The sequence below is a fragment of the Sturnira hondurensis genome, unplaced genomic scaffold, assembly GCF_014824575.4.
Source record: "Sturnira hondurensis isolate 20B ecotype Veracruz unplaced genomic scaffold, ASM1482457v3 Scaffold0000167, whole genome shotgun sequence".
NCBI classification, from domain to species: Eukaryota; Metazoa; Chordata; class Mammalia; order Chiroptera; family Phyllostomidae; genus Sturnira; species Sturnira hondurensis.
The window spans coordinates 1,317,810-1,340,004 of record NW_028072798.1 but is presented as its reverse complement, the minus strand read 5'-3'; the positions used below and the strand labels follow the sequence as shown (position 1 = coordinate 1,340,004).

General features: G+C 41.7%; 1 protein-coding gene across 4 annotated transcripts in view; it reads right to left on the bottom strand.

The window, feature by feature from the left end:
- Nucleotides 1–22,195, bottom strand: part of ESR1 (estrogen receptor 1) — a 371,393-nt gene that overhangs the window by 171,374 nt on the left and 177,824 nt on the right. For all 4 annotated transcript variants that reach the window (XM_037050835.1, XM_037050982.1, XM_037051062.1 and 1 more), the window contains exon 4: nucleotides 6,571–6,687. In XM_037050835.1, coding sequence (XP_036906730.1) covers nucleotides 6,571–6,687 — 117 coding nt within the window. The remainder of the gene's footprint in view (nucleotides 1–6,570; nucleotides 6,688–22,195) is intronic.

The following is a 22,195-nucleotide window of genomic DNA, read 5'->3' as shown; positions in this document are numbered from 1 at the left end:
GAAGGGTTTGTGGTCCAGGAGGAAGACTAAAAGTGTATTGTCCTGGAAACCAAATAAAGAACATTATGCTAAGTAAAATAAGCCACACAGTGAAAGACAAATACCATATGGTCTCACCTATAAGTGGAACCTAATCAACAAAACAAACAAGAGAGCAAAATAGAACCAGAAACATGGAAATGAAGAACAAACTGACCATAACCAGAAGGAAGGTGGGAGGGGAATAACAGGAAAAAAGGGGAAGGATCTTCAAGTAACATGTGTAAAGGACCCATGGACAAAGCCAAGGGGGGCGTAGGTTTGAGGGTGGGGGGTGGGGGTGGGTGGGGTGGGGGAAAGTGGTGGTGGGAAAATGGAGACAAGTGTACTTGAACGATAAAAAAAGAAAAAACATTAATTAGGAGATAATTATCTACTGTGTCAAATGCTGCTAGTCGGTCAGGAGGAAGACTGAGAATTGACTGTTGGATTCGGCCACACGGATGTCATCGGAAACCCTAACAAAAGCAGTTCTGATGGAGTGGCCAATAGGGCTCCTAACTCTGAATTGAGCGGATCTCATCCTACTCTACCAAATTTGTAAGAAAGACGCTCATTCTACATTGAGACATCTGAAGGTAGCACAGTTCTTACAAGGAGCGAAGCTTTGGGCTGCCTGCCACCATGCTTCAAGGAATGTGTCAGGACTAACTGCGTTGCAGAATTCAAAGAAAAAAGGAGGTGTGCAGTGACAACACTGAGGTCAAGAAGGATGAGCAGTGAGCAACCAAGATACAGAATTTTTTAAAAATGAGATAACTAGTTAGTTATTTTCTTCAAAATTTGGTCAAAATAAAATCATTATCCAGGTACACAGGGCCCTCAGCTGCCTAAGAGGGATGGAGGCAGGTCGCCATCTGTGACGGTTAGTATAGTTGGGTGTGCCCTACTGCTACTTCTGTTGGCACCACTTCTGAAGCAGAGCTGGAAAGCTCTTCACAGAACCTGGTGGACTAAATTCCCTTAGCTCCCCAGGTCAACAGATCACTGAGGTCTTGGCACCATCAGGTTATCTGGAGGAATGGAATAAGATGGTTTCTTTACTCTGTGTTTCTTCTCTCTAGAGAGAAGAGAATGAGTTTGTGTGCATTGACTCAGTTATATGCCACTCATATGTTGAATCAATTATTTTTCATGTAAAATGTGAGTGGTAGCATAGAATAAAGAAGTGTGCAGGAAAGAGAAAGAGCTTGGAATCTCAAATCTAGAACTCAAAGCTCAATTCTTCTGCTATGTAGTTCTGAGACTTTGATCAAGTCACCAAATCTTTTGAGACTCAGTTTCTTATCTAGAAGATGAAGAGGTTAGATTAGATCAGTGGTTTGCAAACTGTTCCTTGGGGCCCTAGGAATCCCAGAAGTGAAGAAATAGTCTGCTAAATCAGCTTTTCTGTTTCATAGACTGAGAATCCTCTACAGTTTGTGGAAGAAGAGTTTGATTGCTTTAAATGTTGCACAACATTGGTTCATTCATCTGTAAGGCCTTATATGTGATTCAGAGACTTGAGTTAGCATATTTAGTTGGAATGAAAAATGATCACGTGGGTGAATTTTGGATATATATCTGTAATATAATATTTAAATACCAAAATAGTAAAATAATAAGTTAATAGGATAAACATGTAGGTTGCTCCTTAAAACAACCAGAATCTCTTTGGTCAAAGCAACTAGTTTTTCTGTCTCCTAAAAAAACTTGGACCCACGTGCAGCTACAATTCTCCCAAGAATTACTGTACAAGTCCAACAAAATGATTTACATTTGAGATTTTAATTCATTGATTTAGTTCTGCTGTCATTAAAATTAATAACCAGTTGGTAACATTTGGTAAAAGATAGTCAGCAAAGGACAAAAAGAAACCAAATTTTCTAGATTGGGAGTTCATCGCAGCAATTAAAAATTACAATAACCCATAATGATAAATACTACTCTTAGGCAACAGAGGTATTTTATTTTCCATTTTTTCATTGAGCTTCTGAGTTATTCTGGACACAACAGACCTTTCCCTATTTATATTATTAGTATCTCATTTTCTCACTTTAAGTTTTAATGTATTTATTGTTTTAAAATTCTTCTCAAAATATTGTTTAAAATATTAAACTGCAACATTGTCATCAAAATGAAGACTAATCCATGATTATTACTTTATCCCAATTTCTTCTTAATGTGCCCCAGGAAATCACCGGGATGGGTGGCACGTGCGTCGTGCACATCTTTGAATTTCTGTGTGCCAGTCTCCTCATGGGAAAAGTGAAAGCCCTGCCAACAATGCACTTCTGAGTCTGTTGTGGGGAAAGAATCTTCACAAGTCTGTGCAAATCTCTGCCATTGTGAGATGACTAACCGTAACTCTCACTCATCATGAAACCACACTCAACACGCAACACCGAAAAGAAGGGGTGGGAGGCAGCCATGTCTGAGCCAGGTTGTTACTATACACCAAAGGATTAGTGATTTCTACATCCTGCAAGTATGCTAAGTATTTAACTAAGACTGGGATTATTTTTAAGATAGACAAGATGTAACAGCTGACATTTGTAAGTGGTGTTTTATAAGTATAAAGTACTTTCACATGCTTTGAATTGTGATCTTCACAATAAACTTGGTAAGTAGAAACTATTTACTTTATATCTGAGGAAGCAAAGCTCATGAAAGTGACCACGACAGGATTGCTCAGATAGTCTGAGGAGGAGCCAGTATTTAGTCCAGGAATTCCAACTCTGAAGTCTTCCCCTTTCCATCAAACCAAACGGGAATTTCAAATTCCTAGCTAAGCAATCTACACATTGGAAGTCAGGTGATCTGAGTCATGTTCTGGGTTGAACCAACCCCAGGAGTATTTGACTAAAGCTCTGCACTTCCACCAACCACTGGTCTTCCCTTCACAACTTCATCCTGCAATGCAGTGTCAACTTGCCTTCTGCATTTGCCGTTTCAGATGCCAATGTCCTCTTTGTACTGTGAGGACATGGACAGGGGGGACTAGGGTCTCATTCATCCTTGCTTTTCCTGTGACAGCTTACATACAAAAAACCTTAAAAAATAATCACTTCAATAAATTGAGTTCATTCAGTAATTCATGAAACAAAAAATCCCGAACACTTACTTGGTAACTTGCTTAGCGCTAGAATAACACATGGGACAGAGAGAGCCCCTGCCATCGCAGAGCTGATGGACAGACACCGAGCAACAAATAGTAATAGTGATGAGAGCACGTAAGAGTGGTTTGCTACAAAAGGTAGAACACGAGGAGCTCATCCAGTGCATGGCAACAGGAAAGGCCTCCCTGAAGAAGAGGCATTTAATCTGCCATCTAGGGCTGAAGGGGAGGGAGACAGACGAAGAGGAGAAAGAGACTGGGGAAGAGAGACTAGCGTGTGAGCTAAATTGGGGAAACCCATCCCGTGAAGCTGACCTGAGCTTCTGCATGTTACTGAGCTACCTTGGCTCAGAACCAAATCTAACAGTGATGTTGAGAAGATCAGAGCACAGTAGGCATCGTAACAGGTTAAAATAGTGTCTGCATTTAGGTAAGTCAGGCCCTCAAGTAAACCTTTAGGGAACTTCAATAAATTGTATTCAGTCTTTCTATTAAGTTGGGGGTAGGGATGTGGTTCTTTCTGTTTTATGTGAAACTAAACATTTTATTTCATGAGTGGAAGGGAGAGTCAATATTCTAATTGGTGTCTAGCCTGGTTGAGAAAGTGGATTCTTACGAAACCAACAGGAAAATGGTGTAAAGATTTATGCATTCCCAGCTGTTCTTTACAAGTAACTTCAAATTTTATAGTCAGTTATAATTGTATTTCCAATTGTAAATTAAAGCTTTATTCATGTCATATCCCATGCTGTAGAGAATATAATAAATTATATTGCCTTGTGGCAAATACTTCATGTATATCATTAAAATGAGATGTTTTCACAGTGTGTAGTTTTACAACTTTAAAGCTTGGCATAAAACTTATACAAATATATAAACCGCCAGAAAGATACACGTTTCCATTAAATGTAGGCAGACACTAGACCACTGAGGAACCTTTATGGGATATTATTACGTACTGAATGATGCCCTCTGCCCCCAAAATTCACGTGGAAGCCCTAACACCAGTGCTTGAGAATGTGACTGTAAGTGGACATACAATCTTTAAAGAGGTACTAATGATTAAATGAGGTTAAAAAGGCAGGGTCCTACTCCAATATGACAGGTGTCCTTGTACAAGAAAAAGATACCAGGGGTGAGTGAGCTCAGAGAAAAGGTCACAGGAGGGCACAGCGAGAAGGCAGCCATTGAAAATTCACCAGAAACTGAATTTTCCAGCACCTTAACCTTGGACTTTAGCTTCCAGAACTGTGAGAAAATTAATTTCTGTGGTTTAAGCTGCCCAGTTTATAGACTTCAACAGACCAAGCAAACTAATACAGATATATATGCTACAGTTCTAAATGTACATGTACAACTAAACACGTTGACATGCAGACTGGTCACGTGTGATTAAATTATCTAGAGTCCTGTTCAAAAACAGGAGAAAGACTTTTATGTTATTGCATAATTTAAATTTTTGTTAGATTTAAGATGAGTATGCATAATTTATATTTATGCAGCTAGACTGTATCTGGATATTAATTAGGAAAAACAGAATTGCTTTTATGATGTGGGGCCAATGTATGGGTACCCTAAAAGAAACAAATGCTTTGGACATGTCCACAAATTGATCTGTCTTTCAGAGGGAATGTAACGGACTGGGCTTAATCACTTAAACTTAGACCCTACTGTTTCAAATTTAACTTTTTACATGCAGCTGTTATCTTCCTGTCACCATCAAGTTACCTTAAAAGGCTTTTTGTGAGTTTAATTAAGCCTAGCTAATTACCCAACAGTGAAAAGATGAAATCCTTAAATATTTAATTCACTTATGACTCAAAGTGTCATTTTCTGAATGTGGCTGTTAAATTCTTAGAATTACTTGTAAATTAAAGCTGCTTTTTCAGACATTCAAGACATGTAGTCACAGCTTACCCAATGTGTGAATTCAACATTTCATCTATTCATCAAGAAAATTTATTCCAAATCCTGTATTCACAATCTCAACCTGGCAGGCTTATTGATGACAATGGAACACAAGAATCCTTTGTTTGTAAGCTTCATCACAGCCGGGCATGCCTTCATCCTGATCTCCATTCTGGGTCTTTCCTCTTCTTTTCCATTTGTCCAGGGATTAAGGAGCTCAAGTTTCAACGCCCTCTCTCTGTGTGATCACTAGAACCACTCTGCCCTCCTTAACTCACCTGGAGCCTTGTCTCTCCCAGGAAGCTTTGCCCCATTGTGACCAGCAGGCAAGCCCATCACCCATCCACTGCCCCCACCCCACCCCACCCCACCTCAGAATTGTCCTGAAATGCTAAATGCACTCGTGACTTTGTTTTTTTTTATTTCCTTTTTTAAAATTCTCATCCAAGAGGATACTTCCTGATTTTTGAGAGAGGGAAGGGAAGGAGAGAGAAAGGAAAACATCAACTGAATGCCTCACACTCAAACCTACCAGGGAGGGAACCTGCAACCCAGGCATGTGTCCTGACTGGGAATCAACCCGCCACCCTTCAGCTTAGGGGTCAAGGCTCCAACCGACTGAGCCACACCAGCTAGGGCCCCATGACTTGACTTTAATTACACTGCTCCTGTTAGTTCTTTCTCTGTATTTTGAAGGCTATCCAAGACTAGAAGCGGTGTTCTTCAAGAATAGATCCCCAAAATGCAAGACACATCAGGCAACCACACCTATGAAACCACACCTTACTTACTAGGTAAGTAAGCAGTTTCTTATCCCAGAACCAGACACTGGATTCCTGTGTAAGAAAACTCGAAGAGTTGATGACTGTGAGAGGACAGAAAGCCACATGTACACAACACCCACAGCCACAGAGACACATGCACACAGCACAGATCCTGAGAGCCTTGGGGTTTGTTGGGGCTCAGAGCTCATTTCACGGCTCCCAACGCTGACATGGTGTGAGTTGCTCATTGACTCAACTTCTGAAGGAAATAGCTGCCTTCAGATTGAAACGCAAATTCCCTAAGGGATGTTAAGAGATTAAAGATTATATTGTAAATTAGCTATTTAGCTCTCATCTTTACATGTCTCAATAAAGGGGAAATTTATTTTCAGATACCATTTTCTAGCATGAGCAATATAAACAGTAACTGAAGGATACTTCTAGAATAACTACTGAGCCATCTTTTTTTCCTTCCATGACCACCTTCCACACACCTTTGATTTAAAACATAACTATGTACATTTAAACTATAAAACACAAGATGGCACACTAGAATTTCCAGTTCCAACCACTTCCTATTTTTTAAATAAAATGTATTATTATACAAATACTTTTGTTGCAAAGAAAAAATAAGAAGAGGAAAAGAACTAATCGGGAGAACAAACACTGGACTCCCGCGGTTATTGGAACAGACGTAGCTGGCACCGGGCGGTCTACGCGGGCACCCCCTGCGGCCGGGCACCCTGTGTCGGAGGCACCTACCCCCTTTCATCATGCCCACTTCGTAGCACTTGCGCAGCCGACAGGCCTGACAGCTCTTCCTCCTGTTTTTATCAATCGTGCACTGGTTGGTGGCCGGACACATGTAGTCATTATGTCCTATTAAAAGAAAGAGGACAGAATTAATATTTTTTCAGGAAACTTAGCCGGTCAGAATGTACGATGAGGCTGTCTGAAGAATATTTTCATCTCACTTACTTGGCCTTACTGTGTCGTTACCTCAGCCCACCATCCTTTCTCCGTCCTTTTCTAAGTGAAAAAAAAAAAAATCTCCTACACTTATTTTCTGCCTCTGCCAAGTGTTTTGGGAGTTCTTTGGGCAAATCACCTTCAGTTCACACAGATTGTATTTGAGGGCACGATGTCTTATACACACTTACAAGGTTAGGTTCTCTCAGCAGATAAAGCTTTTTTTTTTAAACTTAGGCCACTAGTTAAATTGGTGTCAGAATAAAACTTAGAACTCTCGGAGAGTTTCAAAGTGGCCTTCTTAAACACAATTTTAAAAAATCTTTAAGTAGGCATTTAAATGCAGCTTAAAAACCTAAATTCACGCTGGGGAGGTCAGCTGGGCATCGGCAAAGCTCAGTCCTTAAGTTACTTAGTCAGTCCATCACTCACTGAGCAAGCCAGTAACCAACTCCGCTCTTTCACCCAGAGAAAATGACGGTACCCACTATGCAACGTCATTCTAAAAATTAAATGTGAGAGTGCACATGAAGGGCTTACCACCATGTCCTGGATATGTGGACACTCAATGAATACTGTTATTGCTGTCACTATTATTTCACTATGAATCCTCTTTCTTTTCTCTCTTGCTCAAATGCTCCACTTGCAAGTCTGCTTCACAAAACAGATCTCCCCAGACCTCACACCACTCTCGAATTTCCATCTTGTATCCCACCCCGCTCCTTGGCAACTCAAATCCTCAGAGATGTCTACACTCCAGGGACCTGTTTCCTCACCCCTCCTGCCCGGCTCAACCCCTGCCAATCTGTTTCCAACTTAGTGCCCCACAAAAGTAGCTTCTCTGGTATCAGCAATGATTCTTAGTGCTTAATCCAACAGATGGTTTCAGTCCACGTTATACTTTGACGTATCAGAAGCATCGGGTACAGCGAATAAGACACATAAATAGTAGGTGCAAAATAGACAGAGGGAGGTTGAGAATAGTATGGGAAATGGAGAAGCCAAAGAACTTGTATGCACGACCCATGGACATGAACTAAGGCAGGGGGGATGCTGGTGAAAGGGAGGGTGGAGGGGAATACAGGGGAGAAAAAATGGGACAACTATAATAGCATAATCAGTCAAATATATTTTTTAAAAAGAAGCTAAAAAAATACCTCCCTTCCTACTGAAACCTGCTTTTCTCTTTTCCTTTGGCTTCAATAATACAAAGCTCCCCGAGTTTCGCTGCTTCCCAGGCTGTGGTTTCCCCACGTTGTTTCCAGATTCACCACCGAGCGTTAAGTCAGAGCTCCGCAAGGCTCAGTGTCAGGCCCTCTTCTCTTTGCACTGTTCCATGTGATCCCATGGAAGAATCCAGTCCACACCAACGGTTTCCACGGTCAGCAAATGCACACGACTCAGAAGTGTGGACTCCCAGTCTGACCTTCTTCTCCGAGCTCCAGATATATATATATCTGGTTGCCCACATGAGGTTTCTGCTCTGTGATTTAGAGGTCACCTTCATTTCTCCATCAGAAAAAATCTGGTGTACAGTGTGCAGAACATTAAACTTCACTAATTATTAAGAACTGTTATGTTTTAACAAAGAAGTCCATTTATATAAGTTTATATTCTTACACCTCTTGGAGAAATGTCCTGAGTTTAGACTAACGAGATGATTCGACCTGTTTTTAAATGTATTTCCATTCACACACACACACACACACACACAAAGAGGGTCTATATTCCACCCTCTAATTCAAAGTCTCTACATAAGTCTCTATGTTCCCATTTACAACGGGCAAGTTTTTGGCACATAGTGAAATGTTTAAACTACAAAACTCTTTGCTCTTTATTCAGTGTAAGGGTCAGTCCCAATCAGAATAGAATGAAGTGAGGCGAGGCCTTGACAAGAAGTGTTGGTCTCATAAAACTTGGTTCTCCATCTTTATATGTGCATTATAAAAAGCCCACTGTATAAACAGGAGTCAGATCAAATTAACATCTGCACTCTTCAAATGCATAACAGGAATGAGCCAACTAGTCAGCAGAGTTATAAACTTGTAACTTTAGTAAGATACCACACACTACTCAGATATCCAGGCATGGTTATTGTTTTTAGGATTGTCCTTGTTAACAGGGACAAACTGAGACAATGACAGAACCAGAAACAAATTTACCTGGGCAGATGTAAACTCTAAGCAGAGTGTGCTCTTCTGACCCTTCAAAGAGATTTTGAGTGTTTGGTTTCCTGTGGTGTTGTATGCAGTACATGTTGTATGCAGTACATGTTGTATGCAGTACATGTTGATTTATTTCAAGTCTAAAAAATGAACTTATATTAAGCTTCAGAAGAAAATGGTCAATAATCATTTGAACCAAAAATTACTTTGATTCACTTTCTCTCCCAAAAGGTGGTTATTTTGCAAGCTACAGGATGAGAGAACTGAACTGGGTCAGAGGCCGGCTGGCCAAAGGTTGTTTGGATTGGCCAGCACGTGTAGATGGGTATCTTCACAGAACTACGTGAAATTCTTGAACTAACTAACATGGTTAACCCATGAAATTCTCTGGGTTTGTGCAATTGAATTCATTCCTTAACAAGAATGAACATAGATGAACAGGGGGACTTCCGCCAAGATGGAGGCATAGGTAGAAACACTGTGCCTTCTCCCACAGCCAAGTTTGACTACAACTAAGGTTTGGAGAACAAAGACACAACCAAAGGACAGAAAATTGAATTATACGGAAGTCCGACAACCACTAACCGTTCAACGGGACGGTAAGAGGGACGGAGCCAGCAGCGAGCAGGGTCGGGCAGGACAGATCCCCCAACCCAGATGCTCAGGCAGCCCAGAACCAGTTGGGGTGCGGGGCAGACTGACCGCGGTCGCACATTCGCACACAGTGAGACGGACCACTCAGGCCCCAGGGGGCGAGGGCTGGCGGTGGTGGCACACTCGTGTGCAGTGGGACGAAACGCGTGGGCCTGGTGACAGTGGCAGCTGCAGCACCTGTGGGGGTCGCGGTGGCAGGCAGCAGAGGGACGCCATTGCTCCTCTTTGACCCTGCCCCCACATACAGCATCACAACCCAGCGACTTAGTTGCCCTCTTCTAGTGAACACCTAGGGCTCCGATCCTGCTACGGAACAGGCACGAACAGCCCAAAAGATGGCACAAGAAGAACTCAAAGTCCCAGAGCCCATAACTCTAAGCGACCAAGAAATTGCCAGGCTCTCAGAAGCACAATTCAGGACACTATTTATCAGGATGCTCACAGAACTGGTAGATTATAGTCACAAATTAGAGGAACATAGTCACAAATTAGGGGAATATATGAAGGCTAAACTAATTGAAATGAAGGGAGATGCACAGGAAACCAATAGTGATGGAAAGGAAACTGGGACTCAAATCAATGAAATGGACCAGAAGGAAGAACTAAAGATCAAATTCAAGGAGTTCATTATCACCAAGCCCTTATTATATGAAATGCTAAAGGGACTTATCTAAGAAAAAGAAGATAAAAATATGAACAGTGAAAGGACAGCAAACTCACAGTTATTAACAACCACAACTAAAACAAAAGCAAACCAAGAGGACAGCTAGATCAGGAGTGGACCCATAGAAATGAAGATCACATGGAGGGTTAGCAACAGGGGAGTGGGAGGAGAAGAAGGGGGAGAAGGCACAGAAAATAGCATAGGTGGTACGTAGAAAATAGATAGGGGGGAGGGCAAGAATAGTGGGGAAAATATAGAATCTAAAGAACTTGAGACACGTGGTTATAAACTAAGGGGGTAGAATGGTGGGGGAGGGAGTGTGCAGGGTGGAGGGGAATGAAGGGGGGGGAATAGAACAACTGTAATGGTATAATCAATAAAATATATTTAAAAAAAGAAAATAGATGAACAACAGAATCATGTTCCTAATTCAAATATTTTGTTACAAAGTTCCTTCCTGAACCACATTAAAATTTAGAATTTATAAATGGGCAATAAGAAACATTACTAGGTGCATATCTGATATATACAATCAAAAACAAATTCTTCTTAACCAAACAACCATGTGTAAGTCTTCAACTTCTATCAAAAGAGGGAAAACAACAAACATCTTTTTTTCTTAATAAGTAAAACTTGGTAAAGGTGTGTTAGTATGTTATTAAAGCAAATGATTTAAGTGTCTTCAAAAAACAGTTCTTTTTAAATTTTACTATTTGGTCTTCTGAAAATAATGCATAAGAAAGTCCTTCAATTCAAGTGGAGTTATTTTTTTTGAAGTGGAGTTAGTTTTTTTAATAACAGCTCACCATGGTACTAATGAAACATAGAACATGTTTACTGAAGAGACTGGAGAACTCGGGGTGCCTGTGGACAAACGGGCCCGAAAGTTCCTTTAGCACAGGCCTGGATGAAGCCTAAAAGGGGGAGCCGAGATGTGAGGTTCAGGTGAAGTTCTGGAGAAACAATCGCTGTTGTCTTACCCACTGAGACAATAAATATAGAAAGCCTCTGGGCCAACGTAAGGCCTAAATGCTAGGACATGGACAGCAAAGAAAGTGAGTAAAAGACACGCAGGGAACTTGAAGAGTGGGGAGAGGGGACACCTGTGAGCAGGGGTTTGAAGGCCAACCCAGGCTCCTGGGGCAGCGGCTTATCCCCACACATCTCTGAGATTCTTTCTCTTGACTTTTTCTTCTTATTTTTCCTTATTCAATAGCAGCTGTTTCTGCATTATCATTATCCCAGAGAAAGTTTGCTTTTCTTAGTTGCAAAAATAAGAAATGGCCCATATTAAGAGATTCAAAAGGAATACGAAGGCAGAAAATCATCACAAGCAGGTGAGGATGTGGAGGAAAGGGACCCCTCATGCACGGCTGGCAGCCGCTGTGGAAGACAGTGCGGAGGAGCCCCAGGAAGTCAAAAGTGGAACCGCCTTACGGCTCAGCACTCCCACTCTGGGTGATTTATCCAAAGGAAATGAAGACAGGATATCGGAGAGATATCTGCATCTCCATATCCATGGTGGCAGTATTCACGATAGCCAAGGTATGAAAACTACCTAAGTATCCATCAATGGATGAATGGATAAAGGAGATGGAATATTATTCAGTCTTTAAAAAGGAAAAACCTTGTCATATACCACATGGATGAAACGGGGGAGGTATTATGCTAAGGGAAATAAGCCAAACAGAGAAAGGCAAATACTGCATATCACTTACATATGGAATTTAAAAGAAAAAAACTGAACTCATAGAAACAGAGTAGGAAAGTGGCTACAAGGAGCTTGGGGGCTGGGAGTGGGGTGAGAAGGATGGAAGAAATGGGGAAAGATCGGTAAAAGGAAACAAACTTTCAGTTATAAAATGAGGATCTAATGTATAATACAGTGGCTGTAATTGATAAGACTCTATACGACTCTATTATATAAGTGAAATTTGCTAAGAATAGAGCTTCAGTGTTCTCACCAAAAAGGGTGAGTATATGAGGTTACAGTTGTGTTAACTAATTCAGTGGGGGGTCCTGTCACAATGTATGTGTGTATCAAATCATCACACTGTGAGCATCACAACGCTCACATTCTGAGCATTTTAGTTTCACTTGTCCATTATACCCCAATAAAGCTGAGAAAAATAAAATAAAACAAGCCTCGGCTGAGATCAGGAGTTAATATCATGTTTCTTTCCTTTCATCACACTTTTCCCTCAGTACAACTGGCAGCCACCTTAGACCAAACCTCTGTACTGAGCTTCAGCCCCATGGATGCACTTGCCCAGGCCATTGAGACTTGACCGTCTCAGAATCTCCAACATAGATGTGTCTCACACCCAGCTGGCCAGCTTCCTCCCTCTTCTGCCCCTACTCACTGCCCTGCCATGAAACCTAACCTGTGGGTGTTATTCTAGATTCTACCCTTTTTCTCACTCGGACCCCAGAAAAACATGCACACGCCAATCAAGTCCGTCATTATAAAAACCTTTCCAAGGTAAAATCAGTTCTGCTCTGGGTCCATTGTCACTACCCTACCCCACACCATCTCCCCTCAGATTATTGCAATAGCCATACCCAGCCTCTAGCCTTCTCCTGCCAATCATTCCCACCATGCTGCCAGATTTTTCTAAAATCACACACCATCGTGCCACTCTCTCACTCACTGCAATATTCTGATGAAACCTAGGTTTCCAGAAAGCTATCTCACTCACTATAATATTCTGATGAAACCTAGGTTTCCGGAAAGCTCTAAGGACAAAATCTAAATGACTTAAGACAGTTTGCAAAGCCATGCTTGTTCAGCCCTGACTGCTTTTTCTAGTCTCATCTCTCACTATTCTAACTCCCAACTGAAATCCAGCCCTGTCTTTCTGTTCAAGCACACCATGCTCCCCCTCACCTCCGGGACTTTGCACACTCACTTCTTTCTTGTGGGAATACAGTGTCCCTACTCTTGGCCCAAATGACTCTTAATCAGCTTTCAGGTGTCTCAGCCCAGATACCAATCCCTCTAGGAAATCTTTTCTGTCCCTCCAACAACACCTACAATTGTCCTCTCACAGTGCTTCCTACCACAGACTTGAAGTGCTTATCTAGATCCCAGGGCACTTTAGTCTTGACAAAGAATGGACTAGATCTCTCTCATTTAAGACCATTTATCCTGTGCCCCACACATTCTCAAGCTTGTAGTAAAGCTCAACAAATATTTGTTATCCGAATAAAATGGAGTTGCTAGGGCTCTGTATTGCCCTTCACTGCCCCCTCACCCCCCACAATCCCATCCATGGAGCACAGACCTTCTGATGGGCAGACTGGAGTTCTATAGAAGAAGTAATGATGGAGAAGATGATTATCCTGAACAAAGCAATAGCCACTACACCCCAGGACCCCAAAACTGAGTACCACGATACCAGCTGAGAGAGAGAGAGAGATCTGCTCTTCAACACTGGGTGAAGCCAGACACTAGCATAAAGGAGCAGCAATTAAGAAATGCAAGGAAGCAAGAAGTAAAAACTAAGATTCTGTATTACCCATAAATTATCTCTGCTATTCTCCATTGAGAGCCACATTGCTATTCCAATGTCTCATTGGTTTTCTAATATGGGTGTATTTTATGATTGTCCCCAAATAAAAACTCACATATTCTAATTATTTTAAAGCTTGTTCTTTATAGAGATGCATACCTAAATTAAAATGATATTTTTCCTCTAATACTTTGGTTATGTATGTACTTTTTAATATGGCTCATTCCACTAATCCTGATTTTTTTCATAGTATTTTAACTTTTTGAATCTCTGCTTTGACTTTTCTAAAGTTCAACCCCACAAAGCAATTAATAACTTCCTTAAATCATCTCCCTGCTCATCCTTATCACCAAAGAACAGGTATAGCTGGGAATATAGTGGTTCCATTTTATTATTTTACATGGGAAATTAAAATTCTTACAAATGAATTATTAATGATATCAAAGTCTTTGTAAGGGAGGAGGCATGTCTTGACCAGGGGTCTCCTGCCCAATAGGCTATATGCACTGTTCAGTGACTGACAACCCAATACAAAGTGCGCAGCTTGTGACCTCATGGTTAGAGACCAGGATTCTCAAAATATTTGTTTCAGTCCTATTAAATAAGTCTAAACATCAATTTACCTCAATAAAGCAGTCCTATGATATAAGTTTGTAGAGTTCTTTCCTTACTACTTTTTAACTGTGGCATCAAAAGTTGTACTTGAACGGTGCTTCCCAACTGTTTCTATCTCTAACTGATGCCTTTCAAAGTGCTTCTCAAGCGTGTGACTTGCAGAAGAAAGCACACAGATTGACTTCATGGCCAAAAAAATCAGTATGTATGACATCAACTCTCAGTCTGTGATTTTTTTTTTAAGTAAATGAGCTCAGGAAGGACAGACACAGTACTCTGGGGGAAAGACACATTAAAATGAAAGAGGCTTTCCTGAGGCTAGAGCAGAAGCCAAGTGTGAACATGAGTAAAAGAGTTTGTGCCATTAGGGAGTAAACACTTAACATTTCTTAATGCATGTGTGATCATTTAGCTAACTGTTCAGGTTTTTGAGGCATGGAAATAAAATGAATCCTTAAATTAAAGACAAATGAACTCTCCAACGTGTAAGTGCCCACAAATCAAATAAGAACCAATTTTAGTTAATCTAAAGCCTCACTGGAGGTTTCTAACAAAATAATATTTTCTTTTCAAAATCCTATTCTTTTATACCTGCTTGGCTACTTTTATTGTTTCTTATTAAAGGTTCTTATTTGCATTAAATTCACTAGTGTTTATTAGAATTCAAAATATCCAGGGAACTGTACAGAAATAGTGTAAGGTGCCAAATAAGATGTCAGAATCCATATTTCTTTCTACTTCTAAGTATCAATATGCACCTATACAGTGTGGAATACAGCTTTACATTTGATACGAAACCACAGGACCCTACACATATTTGGTCAACAGGAATCTGTGACTTTTTAGTTTTATCAGCAAATGGTTATATTTGCCTCTAGGAGTTAAAGTACAGAAAACTTGTCAAAACATAGTTGGGAGCCTAAACAGAGAGAAGATAATAAGGATGTGCTCAGGAATTTTCAAAGCACTGGCCCATAAACTAGTAACTCTCCTGCCCTGAATGGGACCTACCAGCAGACATTTCTCCTCCGCTTCTTCGTTTCACACTGATGATCAGCTCCTGTCTGGGAGGCAGCTGCCTGAGACAGCCTGACCAACATTCTCCATTAAGAAGACTGACCCTTTGAGTACACAGCATCATGGGGCAGGTATTGTGCTACATGTGGGTTACTTTATTTAATCCACCAAGTTCACGAGAAAGGAATTACATTCATCTCCATTTCACAAGTGCAAAACTAGGATACAGACTATAGAGCAAGTTAGTGGCAGAGATGGATTTTGAAGCAAGGCCTCCTTCATTCCAGAGGTCAAACTCTTAAGGTTCCTAACCATCTTCACACATGGTAGGCCCAACGTGCCCCAAAGGGCAGGATCTTCTTCACTTAGGAACTAGTAGCTACTTTCCAGAGGCAGTAATGATCTACAAGTAGTTGACAACCGAGTGTTCAGCTTCTTAAGAAGCTCGTGTATCAGGAAGGAAAAAGTGAGGAATTGATAGAGTCAATGTTATTGTCTTCTGTTTAACATATCTGCAAGATCAATACTGCATGAGGCCAACCCAATATCGAATTCTTTGGGCAATACATTTTGACTTAGATTACAGAGATGAAACGAAAGGTCCAAGTCTCTTGGATGTGGTTATACAGAGAGGGACAGAAGTCACGCTCTCCCTTGCACACTGAGAAAAATGTTGGCCTCCTGCAGCATTTCCATCGACTCCAACTTCTAACTTATGAGTGGTGATTTATCTTGGTCATGCACACACATTTATTTACTATGGTCAAAGAGAAAAGTGTTATGGGAGTTGTCTGGTAAAACTGAAGAACTGATCTAAACGTTCACGTTGCTGGGGACCACTAGCAACAAAGGAAAGGAAGACTTGTTGGGAATTTGATGTGGAAATGAGAAGTCAAAAGGCTTTTTAATGAAAATGGGAATGTATGATTTTCATTTAAAAATGAAGGGTGAAAAATATTCAAACTTAAGTCAACAAAAAAAATCATACCAAAACGTGCACTAACCCTCTCTGAGTAGCAAAGCAGGCGAGCCAGAGAGAAGAAGTGAAGAAGCTTGAAATAGCTTTGCCAAATTCTTAGGGCCAGAGGGGGAAGGGAAAGTCAAAGATTCTGGTGGCTTCTGCCAGGGTGTCTTAAAAAATTGTTCTTAATATCAACCAGAAAGAGGATCTGACTGGGACAGAGGTAGAAGGAAGAGGAGTGGAACAATTTTAAGCATGTTGCATTTGGGGTTTCAATAGCACACCAACAAGCAAGTCCCCAACAGACTATTCTGAAGCTTAGAGTCCCGTCAAAATAAAGTTGGAGACCATATGATCCATAAATTCCACTTCTGGGTAGATGCCCAAAAGAATTACAAACAGAGACTCAAACAGATATTTGTGCACCCACATTCATAACAGCACTATTCACTATAGTCAACAAGTGGCAGCAACCCAAGTGTCTATTAACAGATAGCTGAAAACATGTGGAACGTACATCAAATGGAGTTTTATTCAGCCTTAAAAAGAAATAAATTTCTGATACATGCTCAAACATGGATGAACCTTGAAGATATTGTCCTGAGTAAAATCAGCCACACACAAAAGGACAAATACTGTATAATTTCATTTACACAAAACACCTAGAGTAGTTAAACTCATGGAGACAGAAAGTAGAATAGCAGTTACCAAGAGTTGTGGGGAAGGGGAGTTGGGCAACTATTGTTCGATGCATACAATTTCCATGAGGGATAAAAAAAAAAGGTCAGGAAAGGGACAGTGGTGATGAGTACCCAGCAATGTGAATGTACACTTAAAAATGATTAAAATGATAAATTCTGTCATGCCAATTTTACCACAATTTTTAAAAAATGAAGTAGGAAGCACAGGAAGCATCTAGATGAGGCAGGGAGAGAAAAAGAATCCAAGTTGTGCATTTGCAATTGGTCTGCACAGATTATGTCCTGTGTGACCAGGCCACAGGACTGGCCAGGGGTTGTCCAGGGACCAGGGCCATGATTAGTGACTCTAGCCCTTTATCTCATCTCAGCGTCATAGCTGCTGAGTTAGGTTACTATAATTCTCGTGTTATAGATGCAGAAACTGAGACCTAAAGAGATTAACTAACCCACTCAAGGCTACTCAGCTAGTAGATGGAAGAGCCAGATGAAATCCTAGGTCTCATTCTCAAGTACCTGTGCCTCCAGACACACTGCAGCCAGGTTGGTGAAGTGGAAAGAACTCTGTATCTACCGAACCAGAACACCTAGATATTGTAGTACTTGGAAGTATCATGAAAATACAATTCCTTTGTGTAATTACTACATCATATCATTGTGAAGGCATTTCAGAAGCAGCAATAAAATTATTTCCAGAACCTAATACTCCCATGATTAAAGATATAAGAAATGCATCATGTGAAATATGTTCATCAGTAGATTATGACATAACATTATCAAAGCCTTCCTGGAAAACCACTCAGCACATTCCAGCGTGAAATAGAGAAAGAAAGTAGAAAGTAAGGTATTGAGGAAATAAGTGAGAAATTTATACTTTGTGAAAGAACGATTATGGTAGGATGCATTTCGACTCAGATATTAAAGTGAATATTCCCTGATTTATAGCCAACGTAATGAGCCAAATGGAATGAAACAGAATTTGGCTGTCTCACTGAACACATTCCTAAAAATCCAGAGAGGACATTCAGTGTGCCGTGGTTTGAACTATTTCACAACCACATCTGTACATAATGACAATACAAATAAAAACGGCACTACAATAACGCAGCCAAACTTACATTTTCACAGCTAGTCCGTTTTAGTGGCACCACCACCTTCAATTGGCATTCTATCTCTACTTTTAAGTGAAACAAAAATATTACTTGCATCAAAGTATGCTTTCAATGAAAAGCAATTTAAAAGGATTCTAGGAAAGATAATTATCCTGGAGAGTTCCTTTTTCTAAATGAAAATGAAGTTGAGAGAAAATGCTTTATCCCTTTGCCCTCGCCGCACCCCAGTCTGCTAACAGCGATCTTGGCCAGGGCAACGGCATGATCCCTCCCCTTGTCCAGCCTCACTTACCAGCTGCAAAACCACAATTGTTCTAAGTACCTGGCACAGGATCAAACCAACAGCTGCACTAAAGGAGAACTCAGTACCCACCATCTCATTTTAATACCTGAGACAATGAACTGCTCTCAAGACACCTCTTTGGGCTGGGACAAATAGAAAAGACAATAGGTAAGCATCAAATAAAGGAAAGGAGTGTGACAATCAGTATGATTAGTTCAATGTCAGGTAGCATTCAGCTCTCCTCTAGGCCCCTCTCCTTTGCTCTGTTCGATTGTTCACAGAGGGTTCTCTTGAGCTTTCTGCCCGCCTGGCTGCATTGAAAGTCTGAACACCGGTGGTCAACAGCAGCAGAAAGAATTTCAAACTGTCCTTGTCCAAAGCAGAAGAAGCGAGGAAGAGGAAAATGGTCTGGGCAATCAAAGCAAGAGGGTAAAGCTCAGAGACCCTGAGCAGAGCCATGCTTCCTGCCCCAGGTTTCTAGATTAGCTAATGAGTACTTTGTCCTGCCTTCCCACTCCTGGGTCACTGTGGTGCTGTGGGAGAGAGTGGGAAAACCATGTGTCCTAAGACTTGTGTGGTGGGGAATGTGAGTGACGCTCAAGCTGCCACACCTGAAACTTCCGCTGTAGACTTTTAACCCCCTAACTGCTAAATGTGGGGATTCATCCATCTTGAGGAACCGTCCAGAATTAACACACTTGGCAGAGTCCCCCTCAGGCATCCTGACAAAAGTAATGAAAGAAGATACCGGAGCTTCTGATCCAATGGTCTTCTAGCACATTTTAACACGTGAGTTCGGTCACTCATCTTTAAAACAAAGTTGAGGTCCACTTCAAAAGTGAGGATAGTCTCTCAGACTTAGAAATAACTGCTAGTGTACTTTCTCAACTTGAACAACACCTTCTCTTAACAAGTAATAATACGTAAGCCCTGGGTTCATTTAGTGTATTGCCAATGAACCTTGATGGGATGTTCGATAAAATTAAACCTATGCATAAGGAAAACTGTTTTGTATTCATTGGACTTATTTGCAAGGTAAATTTAAGCCAAAGTAGCATGGGCAATCTGATGCATATTGTAGTAGTCATGGTTGGGGATACTTTCACCGACACACACTAGAGTAGCCCTGCCGCCTGGAGGAGAGCTAAGTGACTATGATATGCTCAGGAAACGAAGGGGTGGGAGGCAGAATGGCATGCAAATCCAAGTTGCTTGGGCATCCAGACAGCTCCAGTCTGGGTGGTCAGACCATCCTGCAGGAAAAGCCCTCTCAGAGGGACCACTGTGCAGTGCCAGGAAGGAGTCTTCTCATTTCTCAAGGGTGTCCAGGCTGCTCAGTCTATATGCTTGTCCACACCCCATTCCAGCTGACGAGAACAAGGGAGCCTGGACAAATCTGGAATCTCCTTTTTCTCTAAATTCAGGAACCCTGGCCAGTATAGCTTGATTGGTTGGAGCATTGTCCTGTGCACTGAAAGGTCAGAGGTTTGATTTCTGCTCAAGTCACATACCTAGGCTGTGGGTTCAATCCCTGTTCAGGTCACATACAAGAGGCAATGGATTGATGTTTTTCTCTTTCCTCTCTCTCTCTCTCTCCCCCTCCCTCCCCCTCTTCTCTATTTTTCCCCTTCTTCTCTTTTTAAAATCAATAAATGTATACTTGAGCAAGGATTTAAAAAAACAGAACCACCCTCAGGAATGAAAATGACCTCACTGCATGGCTTGAGAAGCTGTCTGCCTTGGCCTCAGGGCCTCATCTACAAGAGGAGCGGCAAGAACCCGCTGTTCACCGGGACCTTTTCTAGTTCTAAACTTTGACTACCCTCTTTCCTCACTTTCCTGAGGTCTGCGTTTCCTCTTCATGTGGCTTTGGGGGGCACCACCTGGCATTTCTTTTAGGACCTCCACTTGAGGTCCCTGCACTAAGGGAAGGAACACGGCATCTCGAGGGAACACCACAGCGTCAGGAGCACTGGTCTGGGCCTGAGTCCAGGCTCCATGTGATCCTGGGTGAGCCAGGCAACCACTCGGGGCCTTTTGATACCTTCCTCGTGGCTATTAGGAGGCCCAGAGAGACAGTATATGTAAACACTTGGTCAACCATAAAATTTGTGCCAGCAGAAGGTATTACTGTCAACAAACATACAGCCACTAATAAAAATGAGACCCATACATGGTCCCTGGCTGGCATAGCTCAGTGGATTGAGCACGGGCCTGCGAACCAGACAATCGCGGTTTGATTCCCAGTCAGGGCACATGCCTGGGTTGCAGGCCAGTTCCTTGCAGGCTAACTACCAGCAGGGGATGCACAAAAGGCAACCATACATTGATGTTTCTCTCCCTCTCTCCTTCCCCTCTAAAGATAAATAAATTTTTAAAAAATGAGACCCATACATGCTGATATGGAAAAATCTCCAATATACAGGGTGGGGCAAAAGTCGGTTTACCATTGTTCATATGAGAAATATTACAATCAATAAATAATAATATAAAAATAAACTGTGTTTCATGCACTCACAACTGTAAACCTAGTTTTCACCCGACCCTGCATCGTATTCAGTGAAAAAAGCTAGACACACAATATGTATAGCATACAGTTCCCTTATGTTACCAAGATATACATATCTATATATATTTAGATATAGATATGTAATTTTGGGAAGAAATTATTAATAGTGCTTATTTCTCATGAAAAAATGTGGATTTGGGCATAGGACAAAAAGTTCTTAAATTCTCATCACCTACCATCTTGAACTGCTTACCACTTACCCATGTGTATTAGCTTTTTGTTTGAATAATCAAAAGAACATTTTAAATTTTCTAACCAACGCCAGACCAGCATCAACAATGTGCATTTCTTTTCTGGTTCTGCCACCACTGTCCTATCCAGTGCTTATTCCTCTCTACTCTGGAACCCACAGGCCAGGCAATAAACTTAACCACCAGGACCCTGCTAACAAGCAAAAGAAAATTACTACATTTTTCTAATTAAGAATCAGAAAAGGACTAAGTGTGAGCCATGTTTTCACTCTTCAGAGACTGCAGCAAAGAACAGGGAGCAGGCCCCCCGAAATGGCAGGCAGAGATGCCAGTCCGCTCCTGCTCCTGCTCCTGCTCCTGCTCCTGCTCCTGCTCCTGCTCCTGCTCCTGCTCCTGCTCCTGCCACGGGGCCTCCTGTGCCTCTGTGACTGCCCTCCTGGCAGGCACCCCTTCTGTACACTGGCCCACGCCTTATCCCTGAGCCATCCTCACCCTGGGTAGGATTAAAGGAGGCCCACAGTGTGTCTGAGTCTTACCCCACGCATGGGAACAGCCCCATTTCTCCTCAGGGAGCAGACTAATGCCAGCCCTCTCTGTACCCCAGTCTTCTTGTCAATAATCCTAGCAGGACAAGGAGTCAGCTGTGGTCAGGTGGCCCCCCTCACTTCCAGTGTCCCTTTTGATTGATTGATTGATTGATTGACTGATTGACTAATTTTAGAAGGAGGGGAAGGGAGAAAGAGAGGGAGACAAACATCGATGTGAGAGAGAAACATCAATCGGTTGCCTCTCGCACGTGCCCTGACCAGGGACCAAACCAACAACCCAGGCCTGTGGCCTGATTGGGAATTGAATCAGCGAACTTTTACTCTCTGGGATGATGCACAACCGAGCCACACTGGTCAGGATCCGGTGTGCCTTTTAGAAGCATCCTTCTACTTAAGAAAGATGGGAGAACACCATGGCTAATAGGACAA